We start from the raw sequence: 14,644 nt of genomic DNA on the forward strand, positions 1-14,644 counted from the left end.
ATATAAAATTAAATAAAAAAAAATAAAAGTAGTAGTGTTCCCCCCCCCCCCCCACAGACACAAAAAGAGTAGTGGTATTTTCTTGTTGCTATTTTTAAGATGGGTGAAATAGCATCATAGCTCTATGTAGATAGAAAAGATCTGGTAGAGAAGAAAAACTCAATTCACAGATGTAGAGAACTGCTAAAGCAGCTACTTCAAATCAAGAGGGGATGAAATCTATTCCAAAGGGGAAGGGTGGCCTGACAGAGAAGAACGAACACTTTCTCTGAAAGTGACCAGTGAAAAAGTAGAGGTGTGGAGCACAGATGTGAGAAATTGGGTCCATGTGAGATGAGTTAATCAAAATTCTCTTCTGTTTGCTATGCTTTCCTCAATTAAATAGGAAACAGGTTCACAGGTTAAAAGTGAAGATGGGCAAGAGGCGTTGGAGGTCTGAGGAAAATGGAGAGAATGGAAGAGTCATGCAGGACATTGGAATGAGTAGACCGTGGAAGTACAGTATGACTGCAGGGAAATAACTATGACTAATGAGGTTAGTGAATGTAAATTTAAGGTGAAACTGGTCAGCATGTCTGTGTTGGTATAAACACGACTGTGGTTTCTTTAAGCTGGTGAAAGAAAGCAGGAGAGGGACGGGGGTGGGTGAGTTTATGCTCAGGACTGATTGTAACTACTCATGGAATTTAAACAGGATAAAGAGGGAAGTAAAGTCATGAGGGGGATGTGGGGCAGTGAGTGAAAGGTAGTAAGATCAACAGACTATAGTAGGTCTGAATAATTTATGGAGTTTGGGTGCTAGAGAGACAGAGATGGAGATGGTGGCTAAAAAATAGCAACAAGATAGTTACTCTCTATTAAGCACCTACAGTAAACTAATTACTTTTGTTATTACCTCATTTAATTCTCAGAATGACTGAAAGATGGGCACTATCGTCTATATTTAAAAGAAGTAGTTCTTCTGCCTCTCTCTCTCTCTCTCCCCCTCCCCCCCATCATGAATAAATAAAATAAAATAAAATATTAAAAAAAATAAAAGAAGTAGTTAAAGCTATGGTTAAATAACTTGTCCAAGGTCAAAGAGCTACTAAGCATTCCAACTGGCCTTTTGGGTCACATTTTCTTTGAGAAATAAACACCCCACAAAACTAGAATAAGAGGGGTGCCGGGTGGCTCAGTCGGTCAAGTGTAGTGACTCTTGATTTCGGCTCAGGTCATAATCTTAGGGTTGTGAGATCAAACCCCGCAGGGAGTTTGCTTGAGATCCTAATTCTCACCTTGCCCCCCACCCCAGATAAAGAAATCAATCTTAAAAAAAAAATTAGAATAAAATCTTTTTGAATAAAGTATTTTACAAACTAATACACTTTATCCATTAAAAAACTTCAATGATATTTAGTTTTCAATATGGCTAATTTAAAGTATTACTTTAGGAGTGCCCAGATGGCTCAAAATGGGTTAACCGTTGGGACTCTTGATTTCCACTCAGGTCATGATCACAGGGTTGTGAGATTGAGCCCTGTGATCCAGTTCTAGGGATGTAGAGCCAGTTTAAGATTCTCTCTCTACCCTTCTCCCTCACCCCTCCCCCACATGCTACGTGTCTCTCTGAAGAAGAATTCTTCTTAAGAATTTAAAGCATCATAGAAAAAATAAAAGGTAAAATGTTCTTTTATTTTTTTTGGTAAAATGTTCTGTAGAGGGCATCTTCTACCATGGACCAATAAACTCAAGTTAAGCCATCTGCAGTTACCGCTATTACTTTGGCACTGGGTTAAATACTATAAAACTCTTGCTATTGCTATATGTCAAGCACAGATAAGATTTCTTTGCTCTTCCTATTTCCTTCCTTCTACTATTATTTTCTTCAGGTTTTATGCTGTTTTTTCTACTACTGATTCAGAAAGCTACAGCTTATCTTACTGCACTGGAAAATGCAGTTAGTTTTTGGCACTGACTTCAGACTCCCCAAATTACTAAATATTTCTGTGGACTGTATAGCAACAATGAACTGTATCCAAGGCTCCAAGTTCTGGCAACCTCACTAAATAGGGCAACCAATAGAAACTGCAGCTTAAAGTGTTACTGGATCTTTGACATTCTAGTTAGTGATTTTGTGAATTGCTAGATTTAGGTCCCCAACTCGTGAGAACACAAGAAATCAATAAAACACTTCACAGATATTTCATCCATCCTACAATGCTCTCCTACTCACTGAGTATATGGCTAATTAACAATCAAGAAGTGGCTAAGGTATACCAATGGGCAGGGCTTAGCAGATGATTTAAGTAAATAAATCCATTACCAGACTTTATATTCCTCTACCAACGCCTTGATTTTAAGGACAAATTGTTTTAAAAGTAGCTGACTTATTAATCATTCTTCACGAAGTATCTTTTCCTAATGTAGTGGCAACCTGGTTTTCAGTTTTGTGGTGTACTATCCAGGTATAGCTAACTTAAAATATATATTAAATAAGAATTTCACTCAATTTAGCCCATTTTATTTAAATAGTCTAAAAAATAATGTAAAAATAGTGTGGGCAATCTTGGTATCCAGGATCTAGTATGTGCTCAGGCATCATATTCACAGACACAGGTGTAAATATACAGTAAGTGGAAATATTCTACAAACTATTCATGCATGCCACTGCTTTGCCATTCCCTCAAAAATCTTGAACCAATTCTTCCCTTAAATTTTAAAAGAAAATTATAATTGAGCTTGAGTCATAAGGTAAAAAAAAAAACCCCATCTCCCTAACAATGCCAATTTTGTCATAAGATTTTATCCTCTTGTATTCCTAAAATCTCTCACTATTGGGGGCGGGGAAGGGGGGAGGCAACATGTCTTAGGCATTTCAGTGTTTTTAAAGATTTATTTGAGAGAGAGAGAAAGCAGGAGCAGAGGAGAGGGACAGAGAAAGAGGGAGAAGCAGACTCCCTGCTGAGCAGGAAGCTTGATATAGGGGCTCAATCCCAGGACCCTGAGATGATGACCTGAGCAGAAGGCAGATGCTTAACTGATTGAGCCACCCAGGGGCCTTTAGGCATTTCAATATTAAAGAGATATACGATTGTGAATATGGAAAGTATTATTTGGAGATTCCCACCCTCAAGAGATTTCTACAAGATTAATAAACTAAAATGTTAAATCATGTCCACCTATTTATTAAATAAACATTCATTCTTCCAGGAGCTCAGACTCTATGGGGGGGAGGGAAGGTGACAATAAACACATGCAAATAAGCAAAGAAGATTACATGCTGGTCATAATCAGCGTTAGGAAAAAAATAACTCAGAGTTGTGACAAAGCTCCAAGAGACAAACTACAGACCAAATGATCTATTAACATGCTTAAAAGACAGACACCAGTCTTTCTAGTTGCCTTTAAAACTGCCTGACATTCATATAGAAGATCCTGGGTATCAAAGCCCATCAAATTTACTTCAATTTCACCTTTACAGAACTTGAGCTAGTCTGTGAATCTCTAGAGAAAATAAAGAACATCACGCAGTTAGTTACTACCTCTGGGATTGGGCTTTTGATTATATTTAGTGTGACCATTAAATATATTAGCCAAACTGGAACATTTTCAAGAGAGAAAAGGGATGTTTTAATAATTATGCCAGAACAACAGGAACAAACAAGGACCTTCCACCAGGGCAAACCAGGCCATATGGTTACCCTAACTATATACAACATCAAATGTAACTAATCCAAAATTTTAAGAGCATTGTATAGTTCCACATGAATTTAAATAAGTAACACCAAATGTAAATTTTAATCTAGATCATATAAGCCAAGTGAATCCCTTACTAAATTTAGTGAAAAAGCAAAACAAAAAAGTTTTGAAAAAGTTATCAAAATATCTTCATGACCTTGTGGTAGGGAAAAATTCTTTAAAAGAAGAAAAACACTAGCCATAAATTAGAGTGATAAACATATCTACATTAAAATGAACTTCTGTTCACCAAAAGAAGCCATCAAGTGGGAAAAGATATTTGCAACAGATATACTCAGCAAAGTACTCATACCCAGAATGGTGAACTCTAGAAAAAGATCTGCATTTCAGTAGTAAAATGGGCAAAAGATTTCAAAGGTGCTTCACGAAAGATGAAATCCAAATGACTAGGATATGAAAACGTGTCCAGGGGGATCCCTGGGTGGCTCAGCAGTTTAGTTCCTGCCTTCAGCCCAGAGCGTGTTCCTGGAGTCCCGGGATCAAGTCCCTCATCAGGCTCCCTGCATGGAGCCTGCTTCTCTCTCTGCCTGTGTCTCTGCCTCTCTCTCTGTGTGTCTCTCATGAATAAATGAATAAAATCTTAAAAAAAAAAAATTGTCCACCTCATTAGTAATCAGGAAGATTAAAGTCAAGTACAATCACACCCACCAGACCCGACAGAATTAAAATACCTGGTACTCAGTATTATTGCCGGTAAAGGATATGGAACTAGAACTCTCATATACTAATGACTGAAATAGAAACTAGTAAGCAACAACTCTGGAAAACTGCTTAGCATTACCTAATAAAGATAAAGACACACATTCCAAACGATCCTGCAATTCAAGTATATATCCTCAAGAAAACTACAGACGGGCATCAGTGCACTTAAACACAATTGTTCATAATAGCAAAAACTAAACAATTTAAAAATTAACTGTAGTATATAAAAAAAATACAGAATAAACTTGTTATATTCAAGAATGAATACACATCATAGGTGAAATACTATGCCACAACAAACTAAAATCAAATATATACAAGATGATTCCATTTATATAAAGTTCAGAAAAGGACAAAGGTAAACTCCTTTAGGGATGTAAACTTAAAAGTGATAAAACTATGAATGTTAGAATAATGTTTAAATTTAGCTTAAGAGAGTAGTAGAGGTGATGGGAAGATGCAGGAGGTGGGAGGATTCTGGGATGCTGGCAATGTCTGTCTTGCCCTGGGTGGTAGTTACAGCATTTAGTTTAAAAACATTTCATTTTTATCTATGTATCTTTTCAACATGTGTGGTTACTTCACAATAAAAGGGAAAGAACTCTACCCAGAGGGGAAAAAATTAACATCCAGAAGAGAATTCTAAGAATGTCACTTGAGATTAACTCAATTGATAGTTTACAAAGATAACAGAGATCTCTAAATGCATATACATATGGTATTCTAAACTTCATAAACAAACTTTTGGCTTTAATCTGTTAGACTGCCATTCTTCAACCAAATTTTGAAAAACGTGAAATATCAGATATCAAATTACTTCACAAGTCATGTAAATTTTAAAATTTGAAAACCAAACACCCCACTTCTAACTCTGAAATTTGAAATGTCCAGTGTTGACTAGATAGCCATACAGAAGTTTTAGATCAGATGCTAAGTAGAGTAAGGTACGAAAATTTGATAACTACCATTTTTGCAAACACAATTAAATCCCTCAATCTCTATTAAATATTAAATAACTCCTGCTTAAAAAAAAGCATATATCATGTCTGTGGGATTAACTATCAAAGCCATAAGCACAGATATAAATTCAATGATTAAAAAAACTTTTCACTCCTGTGCTTGTATTTATCAAGACATGATACAAGAACAAACTGGTTTGTGAATTCAACTACTACAGACTAATAAAATTGTAGTTTACTGACTCTAGAAACTGAAAAAAAATGTGTAATGTATAAAATGTATAAAAGAATATAAGAATTCAAAGATTTTTAAAAGACTAAAGTTAGGGACGCCTGGGTGGCTCAGCGGTTTAGTGCCTGCCTTCCGCCCAGGCGCGTTCCTGGAGTCCCGGGATCCAGTTCTGCGTCGGACTCCCTGTGCGGAGCCTGCTTCTCCCTCTGCCTGTGTCTCTGCCTCTCTCTGTCTGTCATGAATAAATAAACAAAATCTTAAAAAAAAAAAAAAAAGGACTAAATTTAATACATAAGAAACCTTAAGAATGTATTAATTTTTGTCATTGTGAGGAGTAAAAAAAAAAGTACAGCCAACTCAATGGTAAGTCATTCAACTGGCAAGACACCTTAAAATTCAGATTAGCTTACAAATACTGTATGTGGGCCTCACTGAGAACTTTAAAAAAGCCTTTTTGAGGGCAGCCCGGGTGCAGCGGTTCAGTGCCTGCCTTCAGCCCAGGGCATGACCCTGGAGTCCCGGGATGAGTCCCACGTCGGCCTCCCTGCGTGGAGCCTGCTTTTCCCTCTGCCTGTGTCTCTGCCTCTCTGTGTGTGTGTCTCTCATGAGTAAATAAATAAAATCTTAAAAAAAAAAAAAAAAGAAAGTCTTCTTGATAACTTCATAAAGCCATAAAAACTAAGACACTATACAGCTAAATATCTATGGGGCAGTGGAAAAGAAACTTAAGATAAAAAAAAATTAAGACTCCGTAACTCAGGTATACAATCTGTCCCAACACAAGTGTTATTAAAAAGGACCCCCCAAATGTCACTAAGTACTCGTGTGATGCTGTGAAATAACTTCCCGCTCCGTTATAAATTTGTCTTCTTTTTTTGCAGACTTAGAAAATTTCTTCCTGGCCCTGGGCCTCTTGTCTCTACCACGGTCTCATTCGTTCCGTCTCTCTACCAGATGTACCTGGAAAGGCTACCTTGGTTATCACCTTGCTCCCCTCGCCTAAGTCATCCCAAACTCGTGAGACCTGAGGAAGCGGGAGCTCAAGTTTACGTTCTTGCCGGTTTTCCGGCGGAGCCAAGGCCCCACCACGTGTGAACGGAAACAAAACCCCACTCAGACGGGGCGACGCTCAGTGAGATCCTAGGGGCAGGGCCCTTCGGTGCTCCACGCCCCGAACCCGCCGCCGTCCCCGGGACCCGCCGGCAGGGCCCGCGCGGCGCAGCCTTCGGGACGAGGGTGCAACCTGGGTCAAGCTCGAACCCGCCTCCGCACCGGGTACCCCGGGCGCACCCCGGCGAGCATTTTTTTTTTTTTTTTTAAAGACGCGGTTGCACAACGGCCTTTGAGGAGGATTCCGGTTTAGCAGGTAAACACCACGTAAGGCGGACAAGTGGGGCGCGATGTGCCCGAGGGCCCCGAGACCGTCGGCGTCGCGGGGCGAGACCCAAAGTTTTGGCACATCGCCCCCCCCACCCCCCACACACACTTACTTCACCTGAGGGACGCCGCCAACAAATCGAAATTGAGAACGTGAGAAAATAGGTGCCTCGGAATCAACAAATCAGCAACTAAACTCGAGCTGGGCGGAAAAATTCTTTGAATACTCGGGGCTTTGTTTTGTGGGGAGACGCCAGAACCCCCGAATTTCGGAGTTGGAAGAACACGTCTCTCCGTGTTCTCCGGCCCGTGCTCGGACTTGAGGGCCGCCCCGCCCGCCCCGCCCGCCCCGCTCTCGGTCCTCCAGGTCCCGGATTGAAGGCGCGGACGTCCCCGGGGTGGAAGCCAGGAAGCCCCCGGGGCGCGGGGGGGCGGGGGGGAGGCCGCGGCCCGGCCCCGCGACGCCCGGGCCCGGTCGGAGGGAAGGGAGCGGCCTCCCCGAGGACGGCGGAGGGCGGGGGGGGGGGGGCAGGGGGCCGCGGGCCGACAGCCGGGCGCCGCTCCCCCGCGAGGCCCGCCCCGGCGTACCTTTGGCGAGGGCTACGGTGGAGTTCTCGGTGTCGATGGTGTAGAGGATGCCCTCGTAGCGGATCTCCGCCTTGGAGATAAGGCTGATCTTGCTGCCGATGTAAGGGGTGCCCCCGCTCATGGCGCCGCCGCCGCCGCCGCTCCGGGCCGCTCGCAGAGAGGCAGATCCCGCGCCGCTGTCGCCGCTCCGCAAGCCCGCTCGCTCCGTCGGCGCCTACAGCAGCCGCCTCAGACCCAACATGGCGGCGGCGCCGGCTCCGCTACCCTCCCCCAGCCTCCCGCCCTCAAGCCGCGGCGCGGCGGCGGCGGCGGCGGCAGCGGCGGCGGCGCGGGGCATGCTGGGCAAGGCGAGGCCGCGCTCTCGCGAGACTCAGGCCGGCGGCGGGCGGCTGGGCCTCCCCGGGCGGCCTCGGGGGTCTCCGCGGCGGCGCCGCCGGGTCGAGTCCCCGGCTGCCGTGCTCGCGCGGCCTGAGAGGCGGCGACTGAGGGAGAGGCGGCGTACCTGGCGGCGCCGGGACTCGGTGGGCGGCGGTGGGGGCGCGCGCGGCGCTCTCGGCCTCCCCCGCGGCCTCCGCCATTTGCAGACCCGTCGCATCTTGTCCTGCGTCCTGCGTCGGCGAATGCGGATCCCTCAGCCTGGAAAGGGGCCCTTCCGCCCCCGAGCTCCCGCCGAGCCCCGTTAGGACCCGGTCCTTTCCCGTTCGAGGCTACTGTGGCCCTCTAGAAGCTCCCCGGGCTCCATCGCAGCATCCCATTACCCAGCCCGTCCCCCCCTCCCCTTCCCCCTCCCCCCTTCTCCCCTTCGCAGCTGCTGGAGCTGGGACTCTGTCCAACACCTCGGGATGCTCTCATCTGGGCTCGTGGCTTTCAGGGCCACTCTACACAGACCAATCCCAGGCATTTGTCTGCTGCTTTGATCAATTCGGAGAACTCTGGACTCAGATCAGCCGTAGACCCCCTCATTCTCTCTAGTTGCACGTTTAATCCGCATCTGATTAACTTTGTGTCTCCAAACCAAGGCTCCCGGTTTTTCCCTCTGAGATTAACCTTCGGCCACTCGGTTCACCACCGCGGGAACTGGTGCTGTTTATCCAACTGCTCATCCTTGGAGTCATCCTGGACTTCTCTCTCACCCCGACATCTGTTCTGATTGCAAATCCTGCCCTCTCCATCGATAATGGGTGACCCGAATCTGATCACTTCTCACCATCTCCATCTCCTGCCTCTCTACAACAAACCCCACGTCCCCTGCCCTTCCCTGCCCGGGGTTACCGCAATCGCCTCCTAAAAGGTCCTTCTACCTCTGTTCTTGCCCCCAGTACTTAACTCTCCACACAGCAGCCGGGGTCCTGCTAAAATCTGTCAGATCATGTCTTTCTTCTACTCAGTACTCCTCTCCCGAGTGATCTCTAGTCACAGAGTGAAAGCCGGACTCCTTACTTAGGCTTACAAAAACATAGACGACTTAACCCCTCGTCACCTCATTTCACCATTCTGTTCTAGCCACCCTTTCTTCACCCACAACTTTCGCTCTTCATTCAGATCTCAAATGTGACCTCCAGAGATGACTTTCCTTACTGGGGATTAAAACAGGACACCTGCCTGCACCACCATATGCCCTTAGCTTGCTTATGTTTTCTTCATAGCATTTCTCTCTCCCTGATACTATTTGCGTGTGTCTGTCTCCTTTGCTAGAATGTAAACATTTTGAGATAAGAATGTTTTGGTCACCACTGTGTGGTCCCGACCTAGGATAGCTCCTGGCACAGGGTGGCTTCTCAGTAAATTGTTGTATGGATGAACAGTTAGATGAGGGCAGGGCGCAGACAGGATGTCTGGTGAGCTGAGTGAACAAATGATGAGAAGCGTGGCAACACCGAGAGGGGGAGGCAGGAAAGAAGTCTAGAGGTTGTGTTGAGCCCTGGTGCACGATGCCTTCAAAGGAAGACTATGAAATAACCTCTTCAGTATCAGCTTCCTGCCAGGGAGTTGAGCTTTTATTCATGCTCATTCTTTTCCTTCCCAGGTCTGGAACTTAGTTTAGCTTCTCATGCTTCCTGAGCTCATCCTTTTCCGTCTCAAAGCTGATGATTCCCCAATTTACATGCTCATTCAGGATCTCCCAACTTCCAGGTCACACAAACTGTACTTTCCAGAGGCAATTGCTTGGGGGCATGTCTCACAGGCACTTCCAACTCAATATGTTCAAAAATAATCTGCATTTATACACTTTCTTCCCCTAAATAAACCTGCCCTTTATCCACGCTCCTCATTCCCATCACTGGCCCCAGGACTCAATGGGGTGTGCAATACTGAAACCAAGAGTAGTCCTCTAGCTATACCCCATGGATCACCACTCTTGTTGCTCCTACTTAATGCCTTGCAACTCCTGGTTTCTTGCACCCTGTGGCACCAGGAACCATGCGTAATTGCAACTTATCAGTGTGATAGCCCATATTATACTATATATATGAATCTCTGTCTTGTGTGCTAGAAAATGGTTGAGAACTGCGTGCAGCGTGTTTCATTATCATGCCTTCCAAAAACCCAAATCCCATATTGCTCCCCACCACAAGATCCAAATTCCAATGTGTGTATAAGGATTCCCATACAGACAAGCAATTCTCGGGCACCAGCTGGGGTGTCCTACAATTCAACTCAATTCCGACACTATTTACCCAGAGATAGCATCAGATCCCACAGGTTGAGGTCTCAGTTCTACAAGACTGCCCTCCCCTCCAGATGCCAATAACAAGCCCAGGTTATCACCTATGCTTTTGACCAACGGGCTATACTTTGGGGGCTCCAGTGATCTCCAAGCCCCCTTGGACTTCAGAACCAATCACAAGTCCAGGTTGTTACCATACTTCTGACCGACTGGCTATTAATCAGAGGTTCCCATAACCCCCTTTCTTGGGTTTAGTTCATTTGCTAGAGTGGCTCACAGAACTCAGAGAAACATTTTACTTACTAGATTTCTGGCTTTTTATAAAAGAATATAACTTAGGAGCAACCAGATGGAAGAGATGCATAGGGCAAGGTGTGTGGAAAGGGGCATGGTGCTTCCATGCCCTCTCTAGGCATGCTGCCTTCCCTGCATCTCCACATTTTCACCAACCTGGAAACTCTCAGAACCCTATCCTTTGGGTTATTATGGAAGATTCGTTACACAGGCATGATTGATTAACTCATTGGGCATTGGCAATTGATTGAATCTCCAACCTCTCTTGCCTCCCTGGAGGTTGGGAGTGGGGGGTAGAGGGTGGGAGGTTGAAACAGAGGTCTAACCCTGTAATTACCAGATCCACTGCAATGGCAACCCGCCTCCACTCTTAGATGCTTCCTAAAAGTTACCTCATTAACATAAAACGAGATACCTTTATCACTATCATTACTTCAGAAATTCTAAGTGTTTTAGGACCTCTGTTCCAGAAACAGGATAAAAACCAAATATTATTTTTATTATATATATTTTTTATTATAAATCACAGTATAAGTTCACCTGGGCTTCAAATGCCTTGAGGGCAAGATATGATCGATGTGTCTTAGAGGCTTCCCCTTCTAGTGGGACCTGGACCCAAGCATTGGGAGATGATAATGTCTTTCCGTTCAGGCCCCAGGCTTCTGCCCTGCTGCCCATTTAATCAAAGAGGAAGACTAGTTCTGTGTTTTGAATTTTCATATATTCTTATCTGTTGGTTTAGTCCATAGAGATGTTTAAAGTGTTAGTGGTTTCTTCTTTGCCAAGCAGAGCCCTCTGACTGTGGGAGGCCTCATCATTTGCCTGCCCATGCCCAGATGTGACAAATGCCCCCCAGAGCGGTTAATCTCATCTATGAAATCTTGTCCCCCTTCTCCAGAATTTAGTTCCTTTAGGCTATTTTGTGATATTTGTACAAATAAATATATTTTACTTCTTTACACATCTTTCCCCCATTATTACAAGGGAAGTAATTGCCTGCTGTGACCTTTTCGATCTAATTGGAAATGGAATTTGGAAGATTTTTTTTGGTCATATATACCCATTAGGGATATGTCCATTTTATCCTTAGAAAGGCCCTCCCAGTCAGTTTTTCCTCTAGAGTTGGGATAGACTGCTAGCCTTTCAGTTAAGTAACCTGACATTGTTGGCTTTCATTTAAGGTCTGTGTTTTGGGAAACTATATTCCCTTCAAAGAACTACCCTCCCTGCAGTGAGATGCTCATTCTATGAGATACACACCGAAACAGACTAATTGATGGTGCTATGCATGATACGTCCAGTCCCACGTTTGTTCTGTGATGCAGGCACGTTATGTGGAATTGTGATTTCTCTCTCCATAACGTGATCATTGAATTTCTATAGGTAAATACACAGATGATACAATTTCATTGTTTGCTTCTTTTTATTTTTATCTTTTAAAGATTTTATTTATTCATTTGAGAGCGAGAGTGAGAGAGAGTGTGAGCAGAGGGAGAGGCAAAGGGACAAGGGGGAGAGGCAGAGGGACAAGCAGACTCCTTGCTGAGCATGAGGCCCAACACAGGGATCGATTCCAGGACCCTGAGATCATAACCTGAATTGAAGTCAGATGCTTAACCACCTGAGCCACCCGGGTGCCCCTGTTTGCTGCCTTTTAATTAATAGTAGCTTGGAGTAACATGTTTTTATTTCTAATTTTTTTAAAAAGGTTTATTTATTGAGATTGAGCGGGGGGAGGGGCAGAGGAAAGAGAGAATCTCAAGCAGACTCCCCACTGAGCGCAGAGCCTGAGGCAGGGCTCAATTTCACCACCTTGAGATTGAGACCTGAGCTGAAATCAAGAGTCAGCAGCTTAATAAACTGAGCCACCCAGGCGCCCTTCTAATTTTTAAATGAAGAAACTGAGACTCAGGGAATGTCAAGTAGCTTAGATCTACCACTAAGGTGGGAAATCATGAATTTCAGCCTCATCTGTATGATTCTATAATAGATGTGGTTTACAGCATTCTAGGATGGCAAATTGAATTTTTCATCAAATGACAACTCAAAGAAATGGCACTACTTGCCAGATTTGTGTTGACAATTCTGAGGATGTGTCTGAAACCAACAGGACTTTGTTCCATGATTGGTTATCAGTATCTTCCGTGGACACAGGGTGGAAGAATGTGATACCAGGAAATCTCTGTCTACCCTTTGCCTCTTAAGTACCTGCCACGAGAGTGCCTATGGTAAAGTGCTTTGTAAACTTAATAGCACTCTATAATTAGTTATATGAATTTAAAAAATATTTTATTTATTTGACAGAGCACAAGCAGGAGAAGCTGCAGGCAGAGGGAGAGGGAGAAGCAGACTTTCCACTGAGCAGGGAGCCGATGTGGGACTCGATCCCAGGACCCTGGCATCATGACCTGAGTTGAAGGTAGGTGTTTAACCAACTAAGCTACCCAGGCACCCCATATTAATATTTTTTTAAAGAAATGATTTTATTTTGAGGGGTGGGGGAGAGAGGGAGAGAATCTCAAGCAAACTCTGTGCTCAGTGAGGAGCCCAAGGTGGGGCTTGATCTCACAGCGCCCTGAGATCATAACCTGAGCCAAGATCAAGAGCCAGATGCTTAATCACATGAGCCACCCAGACACCCCTAGCTATATTATTAATCTTACCATTACTCAAATACCTGTCCAATGATCTTAACAACAAACAACAGAAAATGGGTAAGAAGTGTGTGCATGTGATTGGAAAGTAAGCTAAATAATAGAAACTAGTCTATAATGAATTTATCGAAGGAAAATCTTTCTAAAATGCAAATCTTATGATGCCAGACCTGGCCCTCAAACCCTACCCCAAAAACCTTCAATGGCTCCTCATGGCTCTATGACCTTAAAATAACCTAGGGTCTATTGTTTACAAAACCCTGTGTCAACTGTCTCCTGCTTTATTCTCCTGTCTTACCTCTTACTCTGTTACTGTGTCCCATTCTTGTAGCCGGTTGGTCAGGGCAGTGCACAAGCACCTGATATGCAAGTTGGGACGGTGGTGTCTCAAATGGACCAGGTTTGGCCATCCGCCACTGATGAAATAAAAAAGCTCGAGATGGCTGGTGGGGAAACAAAGGAATTTCCTTCACTGAGGCCAACCCTGGGAAGACAGCAGACTAGGGTCTCAAAGATTATCTCCAAAGTACAGAAAATATTTCCAGGTTTATTAGGAAAATGTGAGACAAAGGGGGGGGGGGGCGAGCAGGCAGGCAGTGAAGGTCAAATGGATCACTACCTTCAAGTCAATCATGGGCAGGGTCTGCAGGCCCAGGGCTTGAGAGGGTAGTTTTGGTTTCCATCACAGGTTGCTTTGCCCTTAGAGTCTTCCACCTGAACCTAGAGACAGGCTGGAAAGAAGAACCCAATGAAAAAGGTAAAAATTGGAGGCAGTTAAAGTCCTCTTTCATTGTCTCTACCCTCCAGCCTTTGTCCTCTGATCTGGAAGCCACATTAGGCTTCTCTGGGATTCTCCCTCTGGAGCCTTCTCACTGCAGCTCCTCATCTAGATATCCCTCCAGTCAGAGGGCTTCTCACTACTGTCCTGGGAGCAGCTGAGATAGTTGCTCCGTCTACACGCTCCCATCCAGCCTTCCCCTTTTTTTTTTTTTCCCAACCAGCCTTCCTATCCAACCTGTGCTAACATTGACCTAATCACGTTGAATTGGCTATTTACATATCCATTTTCTACACTAGTTCGTAAGTGTGGAAAATGTGTGCTGAGAGCAGGGACTTTCTGTGCCTTTTCGCCACTGCGTTCTTAGTACCAACACACAGGGCCTTGAGCAGACATGCAAAACATCTCTGTCGGGTGAATTAGTAGACAAATGATTTTTTGGTATTTTGTGAATTTTCAAGAAAGATGCTCACAGTAGAAGGTGACATTTTTAAAAACTAGGAGATATGGAAGGGACCACTTCTAGTTTTACAGATTCTATTTTAATACGTGAGAGCTTAAAAGGAGTTGTGTAGGAGCTTTGTGATCACACCTATGTTCTATGTTTGGTTTTTAAAGTGAAATGTTGTGCCTCAAATCCAGGCATTTTTA

General features: G+C 44.3%; 1 protein-coding gene and 2 long non-coding RNA genes across 18 annotated transcripts in view; 2 read left to right on the forward strand and 1 right to left on the reverse strand.

Moving 5' to 3' along the window:
* Window positions 1-514, forward strand: part of LOC144288131 (uncharacterized) — a 35,107-nt gene extending 34,593 nt beyond the window's left edge. Inside the window, exon 3 of the long non-coding RNA XR_013356140.1 lies at window positions 386-514. This is a non-coding gene — a long non-coding RNA (uncharacterized LOC144288131). The remainder of the gene's footprint in view (window positions 1-385) is intronic.
* LSM14A (LSM14A mRNA processing body assembly factor) overlaps window positions 1-8,192 on the reverse strand; it is a 55,624-nt gene extending 47,432 nt beyond the window's left edge. For 2 of the 5 annotated variants that reach the window (XM_077855731.1, XM_077855720.1), the window contains exon 1: window positions 7,600-7,875. In XM_077855731.1, coding sequence (XP_077711857.1) covers window positions 7,600-7,720 — 121 coding nt within the window. In that variant the 5' untranslated portion in view covers window positions 7,721-7,875. Of the gene's footprint in view, window positions 1-7,599; window positions 7,876-8,101 lie in introns of those variants that run through there. The other 3 variants (XM_077855713.1, XM_077855703.1, XM_077855741.1) reach the window with 2 other exon arrangements.
* LOC144288108 (uncharacterized) overlaps window positions 8,007-14,644 on the forward strand; it is a 206,241-nt gene continuing 199,603 nt past the window's right edge. For 4 of the 12 annotated variants that reach the window (XR_013356102.1, XR_013356075.1, XR_013356086.1 and 1 more), the window contains exons 1-3: window positions 8,008-10,453; window positions 11,743-11,944; window positions 12,866-12,980. This is a non-coding gene — a long non-coding RNA (uncharacterized LOC144288108). Of the gene's footprint in view, window positions 10,454-11,742; window positions 11,945-12,865; window positions 12,981-14,644 lie in introns of all 12 variants that reach the window. The other 8 variants (XR_013356130.1, XR_013356115.1, XR_013356112.1 and 5 more) reach the window with 8 other exon arrangements.

This window comes from Canis aureus, chromosome 1, assembly GCF_053574225.1.
Source record: "Canis aureus isolate CA01 chromosome 1, VMU_Caureus_v.1.0, whole genome shotgun sequence".
Classification (NCBI taxonomy): Eukaryota; Metazoa; Chordata; class Mammalia; order Carnivora; family Canidae; genus Canis; species Canis aureus.